This window comes from Apodemus sylvaticus, chromosome 12, assembly GCF_947179515.1.
Source record: "Apodemus sylvaticus chromosome 12, mApoSyl1.1, whole genome shotgun sequence".
NCBI lineage: Eukaryota > Metazoa > Chordata > Mammalia > Rodentia > Muridae > Apodemus > Apodemus sylvaticus.
The window spans coordinates 26254054-26274114 of NC_067483.1; the positions used below are offsets into that span (position 1 = coordinate 26254054).

The 20061-nt window shown below is 49.1% G+C and overlaps 1 protein-coding gene across 1 annotated transcript in view; it reads left to right on the plus strand.

The window, feature by feature from the left end:
• Sctr (secretin receptor) overlaps positions 1-20061 on the plus strand; it is a 59934-nt gene that overhangs the window by 32722 nt on the left and 7151 nt on the right. The window contains exons 4-11 of the mRNA XM_052200403.1: positions 1206-1309; positions 6433-6530; positions 7648-7780; positions 10185-10338; positions 17183-17243; positions 17781-17850; positions 18869-18960; positions 19884-20010. Of these exons, the coding sequence (XP_052056363.1) occupies positions 1206-1309; positions 6433-6530; positions 7648-7780; positions 10185-10338; positions 17183-17243; positions 17781-17850; positions 18869-18960; positions 19884-20010 (839 nt within the window). The remainder of the gene's footprint in view (positions 1-1205; positions 1310-6432; positions 6531-7647; positions 7781-10184; positions 10339-17182; positions 17244-17780; positions 17851-18868; positions 18961-19883; positions 20011-20061) is intronic.

The following is a 20061-nucleotide window of genomic DNA, read 5'->3' on the forward strand; positions in this document are numbered from 1 at the left end:
GCCAGTCAGGGATGGGGGCAAACACAGTTGCTCCCAACAGACAGTGTCAACATTGTGGCGAGAGGAATAAAAACCCCAATTCCTTCCGCAAGGGACCTTGTTTACCCCAGTGGCCTCTGCTGGTTTCCTTCTGGTGAGATGAGCAGGGCACAGTGGCCAAGCACAAAGACCTGAGTCTGGCAGCCAGGGTGGGCATAAAATGTGTGTGTAACGGCAGCGTGAGGGAGGCAGAGGCAGGCGCATCCCTGAGGCTCGCTAACCAGCTGGCTCAGCCTAGGTGGCACATTCCAAGCCAGGAAGAGACTGATTCTGTGTCCGAAGGCCAAGGTGGATGATATCTGAGGTTGGCCTCTGATCTAGACACACAGACACACAGACACACAGACACACACACTCGCGCACACAGACACACACACACATGCTCATGCACACACGCGTGCGCACACACACGCTCACACTCACACTCACATGCACACACACACATGCACACGGGGTGGGGGGGAGAGAGGCAGAGACAGACAGTCATACAGGTAGACATACAGATGAAAATACAGAAAGACAGGAAAGTGAGGAGAGGCAGGAGAGAGAGAGAGACAGAGGCAGAGACAGAGAGACAGAGAGAGAGAGACAGAGATACAGACAGAGACGGGGAAGGGAGGAAGGGAGAAGAGAGAGAGACAGACAGACAGACAGACAGGCAAGCAGACAGACAAAGATACAGAAAGACAGGAAAGTGAGGAAAGGGGGGAGGGAGAGGGGGAGCATCTTTAGAGCAGGGTTCTAACCGTGAGAGCCTAAGGACCATCCACAGAGGCACGCCCTCAGCACCCACCCAGATGCTCAGGACCCACCCACCGCTCAGCCCAGCAGAACTGGGGTGGGGGTAAGAAAGGGCGCTTGTACAAAGCGTGAAGAGCCCTGCAGGTCCAGCCCTCCTCCTCCTCCTCCTCCTCCTCCCCTTCCTCCTCCTCCTCTCCTTCCTCCTCCCCCTCCTCCTCCCCCTCCTCCTCCTCCCCTTCCTCCTCCTCCCCTCCCCTCCTCCTCCTCCTCCCCCCCCCCCATTTCCTGAGCTCTGATGCGGACATGGCATATGGCCACTGCCTGCCTCAACGTGCCCACTCTAGAATGATGGCGATATTTACATACTGCCAGAGGTGTCCTGCAATGGTTCCACGGTTCATCTTTTGTACCCTTGTCACCCTCAGGGTCTCTGTTCCGGAACTGCACACAGGATGGCTGGTCAGAAACCTTCCCCAGGCCTGACCTGGCCTGTGGGGTCAACATGAACAACTCCTTTAATGAGAGACGGGTGAGCCTGTTGTGTTGCAGCTCTGTGCCCGGGAGGGGTAAATGGAGGGTGAACTCCCAGAAAGGGCAGGGATGCCAGACAGGACCTGAGTGCTAGCGCCATCAGCGCTGCCATCATCGCTAGTTCACAGGGCGTGGAGCACAGAAGCCGTGTTCTGTGCACTCCACAAAAGCAGCACTCAGTGGGCCATGTCCTGGCCAAATTTAGTTCTTTCTATTAAACCCCTCCTCCTTTCACCAGCTCTTGATGACAGCATGTCTTACCTGGCTTCCTTCCCTCCTTCCCTCCTCTTCCCCCTTTCCCTCCCCTCCCCTCCCCTCCTCTTCTCTTCCCTCCCCACCCCTTCTCCTCCCCTCCCCTTTCCCTTCCCATTTCCCTCTCCTCTCTCCTCCCCTCCCCTCCTTTCTCCTCTCTCCTTTCTCCTCTCCTCTCTTCCCCTCCCTTCCTCTCCCCTCCTCTCTCCCCTCCCCTCCTCTCTCCTCTCTCCTCTCCTTCCCTCCCCTTCTCTCTACCCTTCCCTCTCCTCCCCTCCCCTTCCCTCATGTCCTCTCCTCTCCTCTCCTCCCCTCCTCTCCCCTCCTCTCTCCCCTCTCCTGTCTCCTCTCCTCTCTTCCCCTCCCCTCTCCTCCCTCCCTCCCTTTCTTCCTTCCCTTTTTTTTGTGCCCTTCCTGGGCATGTGCCACTAGAGTATTGAAAAATGTCAGTAGTGGACTTGGACAGACAGAAAGGCCAGGCACGGGTGCCCCTAAGTGTCCACCATGTCCAGAGCACTCAGAGCAAAGGTTGCTGGACCCTGACCACGGGCCGTGACCTGCTGCCCCTGGCTTTTGCAAATGAGGTTTTTTAGCACCACCAAGCTGCTCCTGTGTGACAGGGAAGAGGCTGGGTGGCATTTTGAACCTGAAATATTTACTGTCAGTCTCTTAAGAGAAAATGCTTGCTGTCAGCTGAGTAAAGGGGACGGCAACAGGAAGGCGCTGGCAGGTCCGAGGCAGAGACAATTTGACCCAGGCCAGGGCTGTTCCTGGACTCCGAGTCCTCTAGACACAAAGGAGGACTGCAGATGTTAAAAGCCAAGGGGACAAAGGTCAGAGGAGAACTCCTGGAGTCACAGTCATACGGGGGTCACGCAGGCATCACGGACATGAAATCAGGGCTGAAGCTCACTCGGGACTGAATAGGACAGATTATTCTGCCAGGTCACGGCACACTGCCATCCTGTGCCTTCTCAGGCCCCACGAGCCAGTGTAGGCATCTCTGGAACAGACCGACCCCCGAGTGGTGCGAGCTTCACTGTGCTGAGTTTCAAACTGAATGAAAGATCACGGGGTGGTGGTTCAGGGCATGAACGTGGGAGCTGGGAGTGCATACCAACAGGTTGATTCAAGACTTGTGAAATTCCAGATTTCTTTCCTTTTTTACTTTTTTGTTTATTTTTAGATACAGTCTCATGCCTCCCAGGCTGGTCTCAGCCTCTCTAAATAGCCCAGAGTGACCTAGAACTCCCGTCTCCCCGGCCCCTCTTTCAAAGTACTGGAATTACAGGCATGCCACACCAGGCCCCATGCATGTGGTGCTGAGACTCAAACTCAGAGCTTTTAACCTGCTAGGCAAGCATTCTGTCAGCTCTGCCTCAGCTTAGGAAGGGGATGCCTGGCCTTACTGAACCAGTCATTCCGGTCCCTTCCCAGGCCCAGTCACAAGCATTCCATGTTTTCTTATTGGATTTTATGAGGAAGGGTCCCATGTTGCCCAGGCTGGTCTCAAACTCCTTATGCAGCTGAGGTGACTGAACATCTGGTCCTCCTGCCTCTGCCTCCCTTGTGGAGGACAGGGGTGTGCTACCACGCCCGATTAATATTGCACCAGGATGGGGCCAAGCCACCCCCCCAACCTGACATAATTATTTTCTGTCCTAAATTCTAGGGGTCTAAGGTAACTCACCTTCACAGCTCTTCTGTCATCTCTGAGAGGTGGCTCCTGGCTTCAGGGACAGTGGTTGCTAGAGGGAGGCTCTATCTCACACAGTTGTTTGATGCCAAAATGGCCTCATTGATTCTGAGTCAAAATCTGCATACCTTCTCTAAGAGCCTTCCGCTAGCCTGCCACAGTGAGTCTTGCCTTTAGACCTGTCAATTCTTCTAATACTTCCCCCTAAGTTGCCTCCGCTCTCACCCCCACACACTCAGCTGTACCTCTGTGCTTCAGATGATGCCCAGAAGCACCCCCAAGATTCATTAAGATGCTTCTTATAACTGGACCAATGGCAGCCCAGAGGCGTGGCCACCTGTTCAGAGCATTCTATTGGTGAAAGAGAAAACAGGTACATTTTCAGTTTGGGAGGCGAACTCACATCTCAGAGTTCCTGCCACCCCACTCTGCTGACTCACGAGGAAGAGTGGGTGGCGCTGGCGTATGCTAAGGGTCCTCTGAATGACGGCCACTGCAGATACACCCCATCCATTAGCTTCTCCCTGTTTCTAACAAACACGAAAGGGAGGCAGTATGATTTCCACTTTGTATGTAAAGAATCTGAGGCTCAGAGAAGTTAAGTAATTCACCCAGGGCTGGACAGCTGCTAAGGCACAGGCTAGCCTTCTAGGGTTTGGAAGCTTGCCTTGTTTCTTTTCCACTGTACGACACTGTGTCATTTGGGCTATTCCAATCCTGAGGCCACTGCCGGGCAGAGACATCAAGGCCCCCTGTACAGTTCTTGCACCTTAAAAAATGTCATTCCACTTTTCTTTTGCTTACTAAACAGCACTTATGAAAATGCCAGGATAGAAAAATACGAAAGAAAATTTCAGCTCTGCTCAGACATGTTAGACCATGCTCAGTGACTTGCTGACACTTGACACATCTTACCAATATTTTTTTAGAATTTTTTAAAGATTTATTTATTTATTATATGTAAGTACACTGTAGCTGTCTTCAGACACCAGAAGAGGGCGTCAGATCTCTTTACGGATGGTTGTGAGCCACCATGTGTGTGTGCTGGGATTTGAACTCACAACCTTCGGAAGATCAGTCAGTGCTCTTACCTGCTGAGCCATCTTTCCAGTCCCCTAGAATTTTTTATTACTATCTCAGTTAGGGTCTTACTCCTGTGCATAGACACCATGACCAAGGCAAGTCTTATACAAGACAGCATTTAATTGGGGCTGGCTTACAGGTTCAGAAGTTCAGTTCATCATCATCAAGGCAGGAGCATGGCAGTGTCCAGGCAGGCCTGGTGCAGGCAGAGCTGAGAGCTCTACATCTTCATCTGAAGGCTGCTAGCAGAATGCTGGCTTCCAGCTTGGATAAGGGCCTTAAAGCCCACGCCCACAGTGCCATGCTGACTCCAAAAAGGCCACACCTACTCAAGCTGGGCCACACCTTCTAATAGTGCCACTCCCTGGGTGGTGCATATACAAAGCATCACAATTGCATTAGTTTATTTCCAGGGGAGGGTTGGCCCCTGTGCCACAGCTCAGGAGACCAGAGGACACCTTGCTGTATTCAGCTCTCTCCCTCTGCTATGTGGAGCCTGAGGACAGACTCCCGCCCTCGGATTTGTCCGCAAATGCCGTCCGTTGATGTGTAGCCCCACCAGCTCACAGCTTGCTTTTAATAAAGAAATGAAACTGGGCCCCATGGATTGGCTGATATCCTTTATTTTATTTTATTTTATTTTATTTTATCTTTTTTTTTTTTTTTTGAGATAAGGTCTGTGTACCACAGCCTAGCTTCAAACTCACTGTGTTACCCGGCTTCATAGATTTCAAAACTGTGATTATAAGATCAGATCACAGGACACAGAAGTGCGGGGCCCGGTCAAGACTCACAGCATGTGAGATTCTGGAAGAAAAACATTTTACACAGATAGCAAATCCCAGTGTCTTGTTTTACTTCCTCAGTCAGGATCATGTGGCTCTAAACTGCCTTGTGGCTTGAAGATCCCTGAACTGAGGTCACTTCAGCCTCTACCTGCTCACCACGCACCCCACCAGGCCCACCGTGCAAGTGCTGGAAGTGGGAGCCCGGACTTCTACACACACACACACACACACACACACACACACGCACGCACGCACACGTACACACTCAAGCCCTCTACTATAATTTAACCCTATTTTTTACCTGTAGCTGAAATCACACAGCACATGTAAAGCTTATCTTCTGCCTTTGCATATTCTGCTGTCCCATGAATAAGTCCTGAGCGCTTTAGAAACTCTCAGAAAACATACCAAGAGGCACGAGCACTTGGGGTGCCTAGCCATCGCCCCAGGACCCTGGGAGTCTTCTCTAAGGACACCAACAAAGCACCATTTTAATTGAACTCAGTGGTGAAGGTTGTGGAGAGAGGGAAGACGCAGGCAGGCAGTGCTGAGAGGATTAGAGGGGCAGTGGGCAGAAAACTATTAAAACCCACAGGCTCTGTGTACATGGGGCAGACTCCATCTAGAAGGTGCATTTATTTTAGATGGTTCTAGAACAACAACAACAAAATGACTCATAGATGGAATATAAAAGTTAGCTACTTTGAGTCTTACTTTAAAACATTCCTGCAAGGGCCCATAGTGCACACCTTTGATGATTGCACTTAGAAGATAGAGGCCAGAGGATTAGAAGTTCAAGGTCACCTTCAGTTACGTTATAGGTTCAAGGCCAGCCTGGAATACTTGAGACCCCGTGTCTCAAAGACAAAAAGGGAGGAGCCTGGTGGTGTAGTTAACTTGAAAGAATGCTTGCCTAGCGTACATGGAGCCCTGGGTTTGATTCCCAGCACCGTGTAAACCAGGCATGGCAGGCCACACCTGTGGAGGCAGGGGGATGAGAGTTTCAAGGCCATCCCCATAGGAAGCTTGAGGCCAGACTGACATATCTAAAACCCTCTCTCAAAAAAACTTTTTTTCTAGTATTTTGTGTTGTATGACTTCCACGAAAGGTAATGAAATGATCAGCTTGCCTCTGGAGGTATCCAAGTAAAGCCTTGAATTCATAGTGCTGGTAAAGGGACCTGCCGACAGTCACTGGAGCAGCAATCAAGGTTGCCGGGGCCAGTGCCCGGCGCCTGGGGTGCAGAGGAGCCGGCTACAGCACGGTGGGCACAAAGGGCTGACCTGGGCCTCTCTCTGCAGCATGCATACCTGCTGAAACTCAAGGTCATGTACACCGTAGGCTACAGCTCCTCCTTGGCCATGCTCCTGGTCGCCCTCAGCATCCTGTGCTCCTTCCGGTGAGAACATCCTACCCACTCTCAATTCCCCCCCCCCTCCTGGGGACACAGTCCTCAAATCTCTCCCTATTCCCCAGGATGGAATGAGGGAGGTCTGGGTGGGCTGCCCGGCCATCTTGTTAAGCTCAGAAAAGTCATCCATCTACCTCAACACAAAATTGGAAACCTAAAACCTTTTTTTTGTAACTCACAAAAGGAGTAAATTTTGTAGATGACCGTGGGCTAGTGCAATATCATGCAAAAATGTATGTAAACATTATTATGCATGCCTTTAAATCCAGAAGGTGGTGGTTGGGCACACCTGGATTTAATGTGTGTTCCAAGACAATTCTTTGTCCAGTGCAGTCCAGAAAAGCTAAAAGATTGGACACCTTCCATGCAGAGCTCTCTTAGGGGTGTGGCTGAGTTAGCAGAGCGCCCACTTAGCAAGGAGAAGGCCATCGGTTCAGTCCCCTGAACTGCATACATTAGAAACGGTGACACATGTCTGTGGCTACCCCAGGTAGAGGTAAAAGGACCAGAAGTTCATGGGTCTCCTTGAAAACAACCCTACCAAGGCAACTGGAGGCCAGGCTAGGCTGCGTACGATCCGGTCTCAAAATCAAATAATGGCAAGGAGGACCAGTAACAAACTTCCAGTCCCTAGAGCACAGGGCAAACTTCCAGTCCCTACAGAAAACTGGGGATCTGGAGTCGGTGGCTGACCAGGGCAGAAGACATGTTGCTGTTCCCAAACTAGTGATTATATTACTGCATTCTGCTCTGGTCTATTCTGTTCTGAGTCACGGTATCACCATGCAGGCCCTGGGAGTCTAGAATTTGAGATGATTCCCCTGCCTGCCCCACGTAGGTGCTAGGATTACCAGCATACACCACCAAGCCTGGCTCTCTTCACCTTTGTAACTCAGTACAGTACAGGACGTGCCACACACCTAGGGACCGATGCCCTCACGCAGGTTCTCTTAACAGAGATGGGACCTGAGGGCTGGTGGCAGGGCTTTGGTTTCTCCATGCAAGGGGTGGGGCGGGGAGGGGCGGGGCGGGGTGGGGCGGGGACACCAGTGGGAGCACCAGCCCCTCCTCCCATGATCTTGCAGCCCTATGTTCTCTCTGACAGGAGGCTGCACTGCACTCGCAACTACATCCACATGCACCTGTTCGTGTCCTTCATCCTGCGCGCCCTGTCCAACTTCATCAAGGACGCGGTACTCTTCCCCTCAGATGATGTCACCTACTGTGATGCCCACAGGGTAATAGATGCCCTCACCGTCCTAGACTGACCTTGGAGAGAACCAAGCCCCATAGCATAGTCTTCCTTGCAAGCACCGTTAAGAATACACAGATGCGGGGCTGGTGAGATGACTCAGCGGTTAAGAGCACTGACTGCTCTTCCGAAGGTCCTGAGTTCAAATCCCAGCAACCACATGGTGGCTCACAACCATCCGTAATGAGATCTGATGCCCTCTTCTGGTGTGTCTGAAGATAGCTACAGTGTACTTAGATATAAGAAATAAATCTTAAAAAAAAAAAATAGATTACGCAGATGTGCCAGGTAGCAGGCGGTGCTTGGCAGGAAGTGGGAGTTCCAGGAGGCTCCATCCTGCAACCATGCAGGCATGACGTAAGCTGTAAGCCATAAGCCGTATGCCGTGCGTGTTGGCTGCCTTTGGTTCCCAGTGCCCGGAGTGCACCAGCCACTCTGGGAACTAGATCTGTGGTGAGACTTCTCTTTTCTGAACTCTGCCAACTCCCAGCTACAGACAAATGGCAAAGTCTGGGGAAGTTGCCTGGTTATTGGAAGGGGAAAAAAGAAAGGCGAGTTTGCACCTGAATGTGAATGGTTGCAAACACACATCTTCAGAAGAACGTCATTTTGCCAAATCTGACCTAGTTTCTCTCTCCCAGATCACTCTTAAGTCATTGCACCCTCTCTGTGGGTCACCTGGGGTCCATGGCTACCTACCGTGGGCAGCTCACTGCTGAGGAACCTTAGTGCTCCGTGTCCCTATGGTGTCACGAAGGGCACAGTGCTTCTCTTTGCTCTTCTGGCCCGGTGTGAGCCTTGCATCTCAGGCTTCTACCTCAGGATGAGGTTCACATCCACACTCTGGGCAAGGAAGAAGGCTGCAGATGAAACTTTTTAACAAAGATGTATTTATTTATTTATTTTATGTGAGTACACTGTAGTTGTCTTCAGACACACCAGAAGAGGGCATCTGACCCCATTACAGATGGTTGTGAGCCACCGTGTGGTTGCTGGGATTTGAACTCAGGACCTCTGGAAGAGCAGTCAGTGCTCTTAACCACTGAACTACCTCTCCAGCCCTAAACTTTTTTTTTTCATTTTTAGAGACTTTGCTTTTTTATTTCTCTCCTAGAAAGTACACTCACACACACACACATAGAGATACAAACACACAAAGACACATAAAACAAATCCATACACACATCCACAAACACATAAACATACTCATACACATACACTCACACATACATACACACACATGCATATACACATGCACACACACAGATGCAAACACAGAGACACATAAAACAAATACATACACACATCCACAAACACATAAACATACTCATACACACACACTCACACATACATACACATACACACACATGCATATACACATGCACACACACAGAGATGCAAACACAGAGACACATAAAACAAATACATACACACATCCACAAACACATAAACATACTCATACACATAAACACATACTAACACATACACAAACACACACATACACACTCAAACATACACACATATATAAATACTCACATATACAAACACACTCACATATACAAACACACACTAACATACAGCCACATACACACTTGTACACACATACATACATACATGCACTTACACATGCACACAAAAACAGGCATGTTCACACTCCCAGAAGAGGAAAGGCAGTCTTGCTAACTTTGACTAGGCTATAGTGTCCTCCTTGGAAAAATAAAGGTGTTGGTCAGTACGAGCTGGTTTTCCTGAAGGAGCACAAATGTCTTCCATACCAGGGCTCTGAGTCAGTTCACAATTGGAATCCACTTCCCAATTCTGGCCGCTCCTAGACCTTCTTGACTGACCCCACTGGGCCTGGCCTACTGACCAAGAAAGGTTTCAGGAGAACCCTTGAGTGTGTTCACTGCTGTGTATGTGTGTGTTTCTGTGTATGTGTGTGTGTGTGTGTGTGTGTGTGTGTGTGTGTTCAAGCTCAGATGCCCTTCCTCAGACTCTGCCTCATTTTTTTTTTCAGACAAGGTCTGTTACTGGCCTGGAACTGCCCCCTACCGAAATACGTTATATTGACTGGCCAGCGAGCCCCAAGGGTCTACTTGTCTCTACCTCCCAAGTGCAGGGACGGCAAGCATGCACTACTGTACCTGGCATTTTAAAATGTAGGGTCTGGGAATGAAACGCAGGTCCTCATGCTCACCCAGCAAACACTTTAGTCACTGAGCTGTCTCCACAGTCCTGTTCACACACAGTCCTGTTCACACTGTATACCCCAAGGTTCACTCTAGGCCTGCCTCCTGCCTCCCACAGTGTAGTGTGGTCCTCTTTGGGAGCAGTTCCCCGAGGAAGGCTCACAGTCACCCAGCCCAGGCTCACATGACTATCTCTTCCAGGTGGGCTGCAAGCTGGTCATGATCTTCTTCCAGTACTGCATCCTGGCCAACTATGCATGGCTGCTGGTGGAGGGCCTCTACCTTCACACGCTCCTTGCCATCTCCTTCTTCTCAGAGAGGAAGTGCCTGCGGGCCTTTGTGCTCTTCGGATGGGGTATGTCTGTCCAAGGTGGTATATGTGCGAGCTATGCAGAAAAGGGTGGTAAGCTGAGGATTAGGAGGATGTGGTTGCTAGTTGCAGCTCCATCCATCCACCTATCAATCCATTCAACGAGCCATCCACCTTGTATCCATGCATTCATCTATCCATCTATCTGTCCATCTACCCATCCATCTATCCATTCATCCATCTATCCACCCATCCATCCAACCATCCATCCATCTACCCAACCATCCATCCATCCATCCATCCATCCATCCATCCACCCACCCATCTATCCACCCATCCATCAATCTATCTATCTATCCACCCATCCATCCAACCATCCATCCATCCACCCAACCATCCATCCATCCATCTATCCATCCATTTCCACCCATCTATCCATCCATCCATTCACCTATCATTCATCTATCTATCCATCCATCTATCCATCCATCCATCTACCAACCCATTAATCCTCTCATCTACCCATCCATTCTACCTGTACAATATGCAAAAAGGAAAATAGAAAGAAAGAAACCAGGGATTTAGTGTCTAATCCCAGACCCACTCTTAACTAATGTTTTTTATTGTTGTTGTTTTGTTTTGTTTTTTGTTTGGCAAGTTTCTGGATAGTTAACCCTCTAATCTCAGCTTCCTGGTGTTTCCAATGTGAAATGTGAGCTGTAATTCAGCTTCAGTTGAATGTGGGTGTTCTGAGCTGTTTCCAATGTCATCCTGCCCAGCACTTGCCTCTTCTTCCATAGATGACCTCTCTGTTCTTGAGTCCTTTTTATGGGAATCCTTACAAGTCTGGAATCAGAAGAGAGAACACAGACAGACTTCCAGGATAAAGGAAACAGACTGGCACACGTAACTGACAAGTACAGAGATCACTACTTCACACCAAGTTGAACTCAGGCTTTTAATGTCTTTCCTACTGCCTTTTCATTGTCATTTGTAACAGTGGTTTCTTCCTTCCTAGGGCTTTCCATGTTACATGGACAAGGGGCTCTGGGGTGTCTTTTTCTCACCACCAGGCTCCAATAAGACAAAACTCTGGGTTTAATCCTCAACACACACATACATACACACACACACACACACACCCCACACCTCCCCCCATATACATACCCTATACACATACACACACCACATATATACACACATGTGCACATACATACACACACCACATGTATACACACATATACATAACACACATACACACACACACCCTACACCTCCCCCCACATACATACCCTATACACATATACACACCACATATATACACACATGTGCACATACATACACACACCACACATATACACATATACATAACACACATACACACATACATATACACATATACACACATGCACATACCACACACACTCACACACACATACATACACACACACACATGAACACACATGTACACATAGGCACAAACATACATGACAGATCATGTCCCACCATTCCCTGCACTGCTCTGAAGTTCATCCTGACTGAGCCACATGGATCTCACACCCATGGCTGAGGCGACCACAGGACCCCGAGGGAATAGAAAGCACCAATGGCCATAAGCCACTCAAACTACCTGGTATCCAAAGGAAGTTCAGGATTTGGTTTCTAGGAAAGAGGAAATTATAGCAAACCAGTCACGCAAAGGCCCCGTGGCATTCTGTTTCCTTTCCTTTCTGGCCAGGGAAAAATTTTTTTCTTGCTTGAGCACTTCGTGGGCTCAGTACTTTGCATTGGTCATTTAATCAATTCACCAACCTCCAGGAGTCTCTCTGAGACTTCAGCTCAGAGATGGGACAAACATGTTCAACTCACACTCTAAACAAGGGTGGGCCCAGGGTTGTTCACTGTAACAAACATCTGCCCACCATTCAGTCACTTATGTGCCCAAATACCTGTCTATCCATCCACCCACTTACGAACCCAATACACACACACCACTCGTATGTATGTACACCTGTGCACATAACAGTTCATACATCCATACACCTTCCCATACATCTATCTAACCATCACTTATTAATTCCAAACCTGTTCATCTATCCATCCACCTGTCCATCCATCTCTCCACACAGCTACTTACCCACTCATTGTTCTTTTGATTTATCATGTATGTATATAACCTCGAGGCTCTAGGTAGAATAAGGTTCTTGGGAGTGACTTAGAGTTTCCTTTGGTTTCTTCCTGATGCCTTGAGTTAATTACAAAGTGTCCCTTCAAGTAAAGCCCTCTTCTGATGTTTCAGCTTGTCTAAATGCCTACAGGCTAGAGTCTTGTCTCTCCACCAGAGCAGAAGGGAGGCTGGCAAACACACTGCCTCTCCTGCTCCAGAACTTCAGCCTGTGTGACCCTTGACTAGCAGGGGCTCGGAGGGCTGTCCAGATAGATATCTGCATGGACAGGTAATCCCATAGGGGACCCGGGACTTGTCTTTGACTGTCCCAGAGCTCCCATTTAGAACTCAGTTTACCACAGTCCTAATCTGCCAGGATTATAAACAGATAAGATTGGAACCCTGATTGATTCAACAGCAAGCAAATTGTGCTGAGAACTGTACCAGGTCCTCTAAAAGAGCAGCAAGTGGTTCTTAACCACTAAGGCATCTTTGCAGCTTCTCTCCCTTCTTTGGGCACTTAGTTAAGAAGTTTCTCTCCTAGGAATGTCATCCTGAGTCTTCTGCTAGTCTAGATCTCCACATGCTAGGATCTTGTCTCTTCGTTAACACCAGAAGGAAGGACTTTTACTAATTCTTCCAAATCCTCTGAAAGACCCTTCAGTCTTATGTGCCAGATTGTTAAATAAACAGAAAACCTCTAAGTTCCTATATATTTTGTGTGTATGTGTGGTGTGTGGTGTGTGTACATATGCACATGCATGTAGAAACCAAAGGTCTATGTCAAGTGTCTTCCACTATAACTGTCCATTTATCTTTTGAGACTGGGGTCTCTTCCTGGATCAGAGCAGACCGATGGACTAGGAGACAGTGAGGTTCAGGGGTGCCCCTGCATCCTCTCTCCCAGGGCTAAGACACCTATTACCAGGCATAACTATTTTTAAAGGTACATTTATATTTATTGTTTGTGTACAAGTATTGGTTATTATGTATATATGTGCACCATATGCACACCTGGTATCCATGAACGTCATAATTGAATATCAGGTCCCCAGGAACTGGAGTTACAACCAGCTTTAAGTCAATGTGTGTGTGTGTGTGTGTGTGTGTGTGTGCGCGCGCGCGCTAGAGACTGAGCTCAGATTCTCTGCAAGAACAGCAAGGGCTCTTAACTACTGAGCCATCTCTCCAGCTCCTTTTGGTGCTTGGGATACAAGCTCAAGTTTGCACACTTGTGATTTGATAGACTGAGCCCATCTCTCCAGCTATGCACACTTAGTTTTGTTTTGTTTTTTTTTTTTCAAAAAAGTGATTAGTCCAGAGAGGTTATCTAAAGACTAGTTTTTAAAGTGCCAGCATTGGAGATGTGTTTCAATGGTTCACCACTTGCTTAGCATGCGGGAGACCCCGAGTTTGTTCCCCACCCCATAAAAACATATTCAGTAAAATGAGAGATGTTTTTGTGTTTCCAACTGTCAACACATGTACTGTGATACAGCTTCTTCCCTGTCATTTCATCACCGATGACTCTGGTTCTTTTACTTGGACTTTTTGTTTTTGTTTTGAGATAGGAACTAACTACCTAGCCTAGGCTGACCTTGAACAAACAATCCTTCTGCCTCAGTTTCCTCAGGATGGAGAATACAGGCCTGTGGCACAGGTCCTTGAATGTGGATTTACTTGTGCATGTGAGTGTGTGTGTGTGTGTGTGTGTGTGTGTGTGTGAGTGTGCATGTGTGTATATGTGTGTGTGAGTGTGTGTATGTGTGTGAGAGTGTGTGTGAGTGTGTGAGTGTGTGTATGTGTGTGAGTGTGTGTGTGTGTGTGTGTATGTGTATGTGTGTGTGCGTGTGCATGCTAGTTTGAGTGGTGTGGCCTGTATGGAGGGACAGAGGGCAGCTAGTGAGAGGTAATTCTGGGGTGCCGCTCACTGAGCCATCTCAGCAGACCCCATCCTGTTGGGGAGAATGCTCCATCGCAGTCTCTTAGATCCTTTCTTTCTGCCCTGACTTTGTTCTTGTTGCAGAAACTCTTTTAAGTCACTGATACGTCCTTTCTTTTCCTAAGTTCCTGCTCTGCCTTCACTGTTCAGTTTGTTTATTCTGCATTGGGGATGGGGGGTGGGGACTTCTAGTCTTCATCTTCCAACCCCTCTACTGAGTGTTTGTTTTGGAAACTGTGTATTCGTTTCTCTGCCCTTTCTTGTTCTCTGGTGCATCCTGCTGTCTCTTACAGATGCAATCTTCCCTGTCTCTGACGATCTCCCTGGGGTTGTTTTGTTCAAGTTCCTTCAGCTCCCTGCATGGTCTGTTTCCTCTCTGTTGCTTTTCTCCGGTTGTTTTGTTTCTAGCATTTGATGTAATCTGATGTCTGTGACCTTGACTCTCTGTTCTTAGTTAAGAATGACTCACTGTAGGGTTGATGGAAAGCGTTTCCCCAGGGAGACTGGCCTGGAAGTGGCTACTGTATTGGAGGGTCCTCAGCTATTTCTAGGCCTTTAAAAAAAAGTTGCACTTATTTCTTTATTGTGTACAGAGGTGTGCGTGTGTGTACATGTGTGTGTGTATGTGTGTGTGTGTGTGTGTTGTGCATGCACATACACATGCCACAGTACTCTTACAGAGGTGAGGAAACAGTTTGTGAGAGTTGGTTCTTGAGTCCAGGGCTCAAAGTCAGGTCGTGAGACTTAGTGGCAAGTGCTCTAACCCAACACGGCATCTATCTCAGCATCCCTGTCTCTAGGCCTTTCGTCTAGGGCCATTCAGTTTATCCTGAAAAGCATCCTTTAATGCCCTTGTTTGGAGTCACAGGGTCAGAGTCAGGTAGAGACTTGTGCCTGTGTGCCTGGCCTATCCCCATTCACGATATAGAGCAGCAAAACTGTTAGAATCATTGCATGTGCCACAGTAAAAAACTAAAGAGGCTGGGCCTGGTGGTGAAAGTGCAGGGCCTCAGCTACCCGTGAGGCTGAGGCAGGAGTATGACAGGAGTCTAGGAGTTCGAGGCCACTGGACAACTTAATGAAATCTCATCTCTTTCATTCATATATATCTCGAGTGCTTGCCTAATGTGCACAAGGTCCCCAGTTCAGCCATTGCACCCAGCATGGTGGTATACAGCTGTCATCCCAGCACTCAGGGAGCAGAGGCAGGAAAATCAGGAGTTCAAGGTCATCCCCAGTTACCTATTGAGTTCCAGGCTAGCCTGGGCTACATGAGACCCACTCTCAGAGAAAAAGTAAGGCAAAGCAAAGAGCGAGACCTGATGGTGCAGGCCTGTGATGCCGGCTTTGCGTGTGGCTTCTGGGAACTCAGACTCACAGTTCATGACTGCCCAGAAAGCATTCGCACCTCCTGGCCCGTCTCCCACCCCAAGGGACAAGGTTTGCACAAGTCAGTACTTCAATAAAGTTAATGTTTTTTTCCCCGCCTGCTGGAGTCTCTCTCTACCTGACTCTGCCATGCATACTTTTCAAACTAGCCCCACCCCCACCCCAATGCATCCGTGAGCCTTCTCTCCCTTTCAGAAGTCTTGAGGAAGAAGGCCCAGGCTCCTGGGGTACCCTAACCCCAGGTGGCATTCAGGTTCCTGTAGGATGTAGTTTATGGATGAAGCCTGTGGCTTCTCTCTGTAGTTCTCAAATAGTGGACACCGAAACAAGCCGGAAGCCTGAGCTGGGCAGGTTCCGGGTGGTTCTAACCCTCTAAGCTGTTTACCCCCAGCCACAGGCTCTGTGCTATTTGCAGTTTGAGTCTCATCCTGGCTTGCTCTGCTCCGTGTGTGTCCTCATGGCGAATGCCTTGGTGATGTGCTCCTTATAGCTCCTCCTGGACCTTCTGCCTCATGGCTACCTCTTCTCCTCCTTCCTCTTGGTCCTCTCTCTCTCCCCCTCCCCTGTCCTCTCCCCCATCCCCCCCTCTCCCCCTCCATTTCCCTCTCTCCCTCTCCTTTTCTCCTCTCCTCCCCAGGACACCTTCCCTACTCAAATAAGAAGTTCCACCCTATTTTCTTCTGCCCAGCTAATTATTGACCAATCAGAAGGTAATGGAGAAGAATGTTTATAGAACAATAAGAGAGATAACAATACCAAAGTCCGGCCTGTTCCCAACTCTGTGCCAGTATAGCAGTCAGCATTTGAATAATGTAAAGACAACCTTTACCAGGTGCTCGAGGAGATTATGCCTGCGGGTTCCGTCTGACTGCGTTGCAGTCCTTACAGCATTACAGAACCCTGGAGGCATGAGGCTGCACGCGTGCTACACGGTGGCATAGGGGTTCCATGCAACCGGATCTTGTCATCTGCTTAGTCCCCGGACAAGGATAAATGTCTGTTCACTCTGCCTGTGCTGAAGAAGGACTTACTTGTCTCTTTGCTGTGACAAAATACCCTGAAACCTTGTGGCTCACGGTTTGAGGGTGTACAGTGCATGGTAGTGGGGAAGGCACGGAACCGGAGGCAGCTGCTCGCGCGGCATCCACAGCAAGGGAGGAGAGATGTGGGTGTTGGGGCTCAGATCACCCCCTTTTTATGTATCCCAGCCCTTGGGATAATGCTACCCATGTTAGGGGTGGGTATTCCTTTCCAGCGTGCCTACCCTAGACAGTCCCTTGAGGACACACCGATAGCCCTGTCTGCTCGGTCTTCCTAAACCCTGTCATGTCGCGCAGACAGTCAGCAATGAGCATCAGTCATCCTGTGCCCCTCTCTGCTTTGGTCTTCAGGTTCTCCAGCCATTTTTGTCGCTTCGTGGGCTGTCACCAGGCTCTTTCTAGAGGACACTGGGTAAGCTGGGAACGAGGGAAGCAGTAACACGAGCACAGCACAGCGTCCCACTGTCAGCCTCTGCAGCTGCTGCCTCTGTAGATAGAAATTGCTGGCTCGAGAGGCAGAACGCATGCTTAGCCTGGGCGAAATTCAGTGTTGGATTCCATCACTGCATTAGCTGGATATAGGAGAGGCATATTTTTAAGATTAAGTTTTTAAAATTATGTTTATACATACAGGGTATATACCTATGAGTACAGATGCCCATGGAGGCTGAAAAGGGCATTGGATGCCCTGGATCTGTAGTTACATGTGGTTGTGATTGGTCCTACATGGGTGCTGGGGACTGAACTTAGGAACTCTGCACGACCAGCATGTGTCCTTAACCACTGAACTACCTCTCTGGCCCAAGAGGAAGAGATCTTAATGGAGTACGCTACTGTGACGCCAACGGGCACAAACACAGTCCCCTCTCAAGGGTTGCAGCACTCGGGAACACGTCCGCCAGTCAGCCCAGTTCCCCACTCCTAACGATGCCTCACCTCTCTTCCATAGATGCTGGGACATCAACTCCAACGCTGCCATCTGGTGGGTCATCCGAGGGCCTGTGATTCTGTCCATCCTGGTGAGTGGCCGCCCTCTGCTGAGCTGAGGACGAGTAGGGGAACTCAGAACCAGTGAGCAACCCTGAGGCTTGGAGAGCCTGGAACCTGAGTTCCCAGCAAGGGACAGGATCGAAGAGGTCAGAGGTCAGAGGTCAGAGGTCAGCAGGCTGGTCCCTAAAGAGTGGCAGGAGGAAGTGGGTAAGGCTAGCCAGGAGGCGTTCACCTCATTTTTTGAGGCAAAGTTTCTCACAGGGCCTAGAGCTTATACATCTGCATAAATAAGCAAACAAAGAAAAACATTCAAAATACCACCCCCAAGAAAATAACCCAAACCGAACAATAACAACAACAAGCAGAAAGCAAATTCATTCCAAGAATGGTGAGGTAATTTTGGCATGCAGGAGACTGAGGCAGGAAACTTTAGAGTTGGAAGCTTGTCTGAGCTCCATCGTGATATGCTGTATCAAAGAGGAGAGGGCGGGCTGGCCCAACGAGTCCATGAGAACAGAGCTTGTTATGCAAACCTGACCACTTGAGCTCCATCACCAGAACCCACAGTAGAAGAGAGAAGCTACTACTGAAAGGAAGCCTTTGACCGCCACAGACACAGATGCGCATGCATGTGTGTGCACGTGTGTGTGTGTGTGTGTGTGTGTATGTTTGTGAGCATGCAAATGAATGAGCAAAACCACAAATATAACAATAAACAAATAAACAAATAAAAGTGACGCTATGTCCCAGGCAAGCCGGCACTCATCAAGATTCCCAGGGGCTTCCAAGTCCAGGAGTGAGTGACCTGTCCAGCAGTTGCATGGATCTGTGAGTCATGGACCCTGGACAGCAGTGTGTGTCACTTCCAGTCATGGTGTCTAGGTTTATTTATGTCACTGGGACTCTGGGTGCAGGGACGAACAGCTGTGATTTGCCATTCTGGTTGTGCTATTCTTTCCTGTCCCCAGCTCTAGGGGATCAGGGCCAGGGTAGAGGACTCAGGAAACCAAAACGCCTTCAGCCTGACCTCTGCCTTTTGCTTTGCAGATCAATTTCATCTTCTTCATAAACATTCTAAGAATCCTGATGAGAAAACTTAGAACTCAAGAAACAAGAGGAAATGAAGCAAACCACTACAAGTAAGTGTAGAACGTGCTAGTAAGCAAAGAACGTGCTAGGCGCGGGCGGTCAGCAAGCAGCTACGGAGCGCCTGCTGCTCACTCCACGAGCGCTAAGTGTGAAGACAGGCCGGGGACAGAGCTGTGGTGTGACCAGGGCAGGCGGGTGGGACTAGACCTGAGGATGAAACCTCAGAGTGTCATGTGCAGAAAGAAACTAGGAAACCAGACAGGAAACCTACAAGCAGAGAGATCCGACCATTGCAAGGCTGGGATGGGGAGGAAGTGGGTAGGGGGTGTTGAGATGGCGTGGACATTGCCTGCTAAGCACAGCATCAATCGGACAGGCATCTGTCTGATTTATATGCTAGTAGAGTTTTATTTATATGTTACCGACAGGGGTTGGGGACCAGAAGCACTGAGGCTTGGCCAGGAGTCTGGTGGGCGTTGTTCTTACCACGTGATGAGCACGAGGGACTTAGATTTTTTTCAAAGTAAATGGAAACATGTTAGAGATGTTAGCCTGTGACAGAATATTTCCTCAGTGTGAGTGAGGACCAGGGATCAGCACCTACCACTGCAAAATACACAGATAAGTGGGTAAATAGGTAATTATATGGACAGATGACAGACATGGACACAAAGGCTTAAGACGGAACACAGGTAGATGATGAATAAGCAAACGATTGATAGATAAGCAGGTTCATTCGAAGATGGTTGATAAATGACAGATCAATAGCTTGTGGGTACACAGATAAATGACAGATATGGATGGACAGGCAGACAGACGAGAGACAGATCCAGAAGCAAGCAAAACTGGAAAAATATCTGGAGTCGTTGCAGCCAAACTTAAAGCGGTCGGGCCCTGGATGACTCGAGCTCTCTGTGACGGGCGGGCGGGGCTGAGGCAGGTCAGGAGTGCCAGCATGTCCCTCTGTCCCCAGGCGCCTGGCCAAGTCCACCCTGCTGCTCATCCCCCTCTTCGGCATCCACTACATCGTCTTCGCCTTCTCGCCGGAGAACGCCATGGAGATCCAGCTGTTCTTTGAACTGGCCCTGGGATCCTTCCAGGTACGCTTTGGGAACCATGACTTAAAAGAGGACTGACTCCTCAGGACGAGA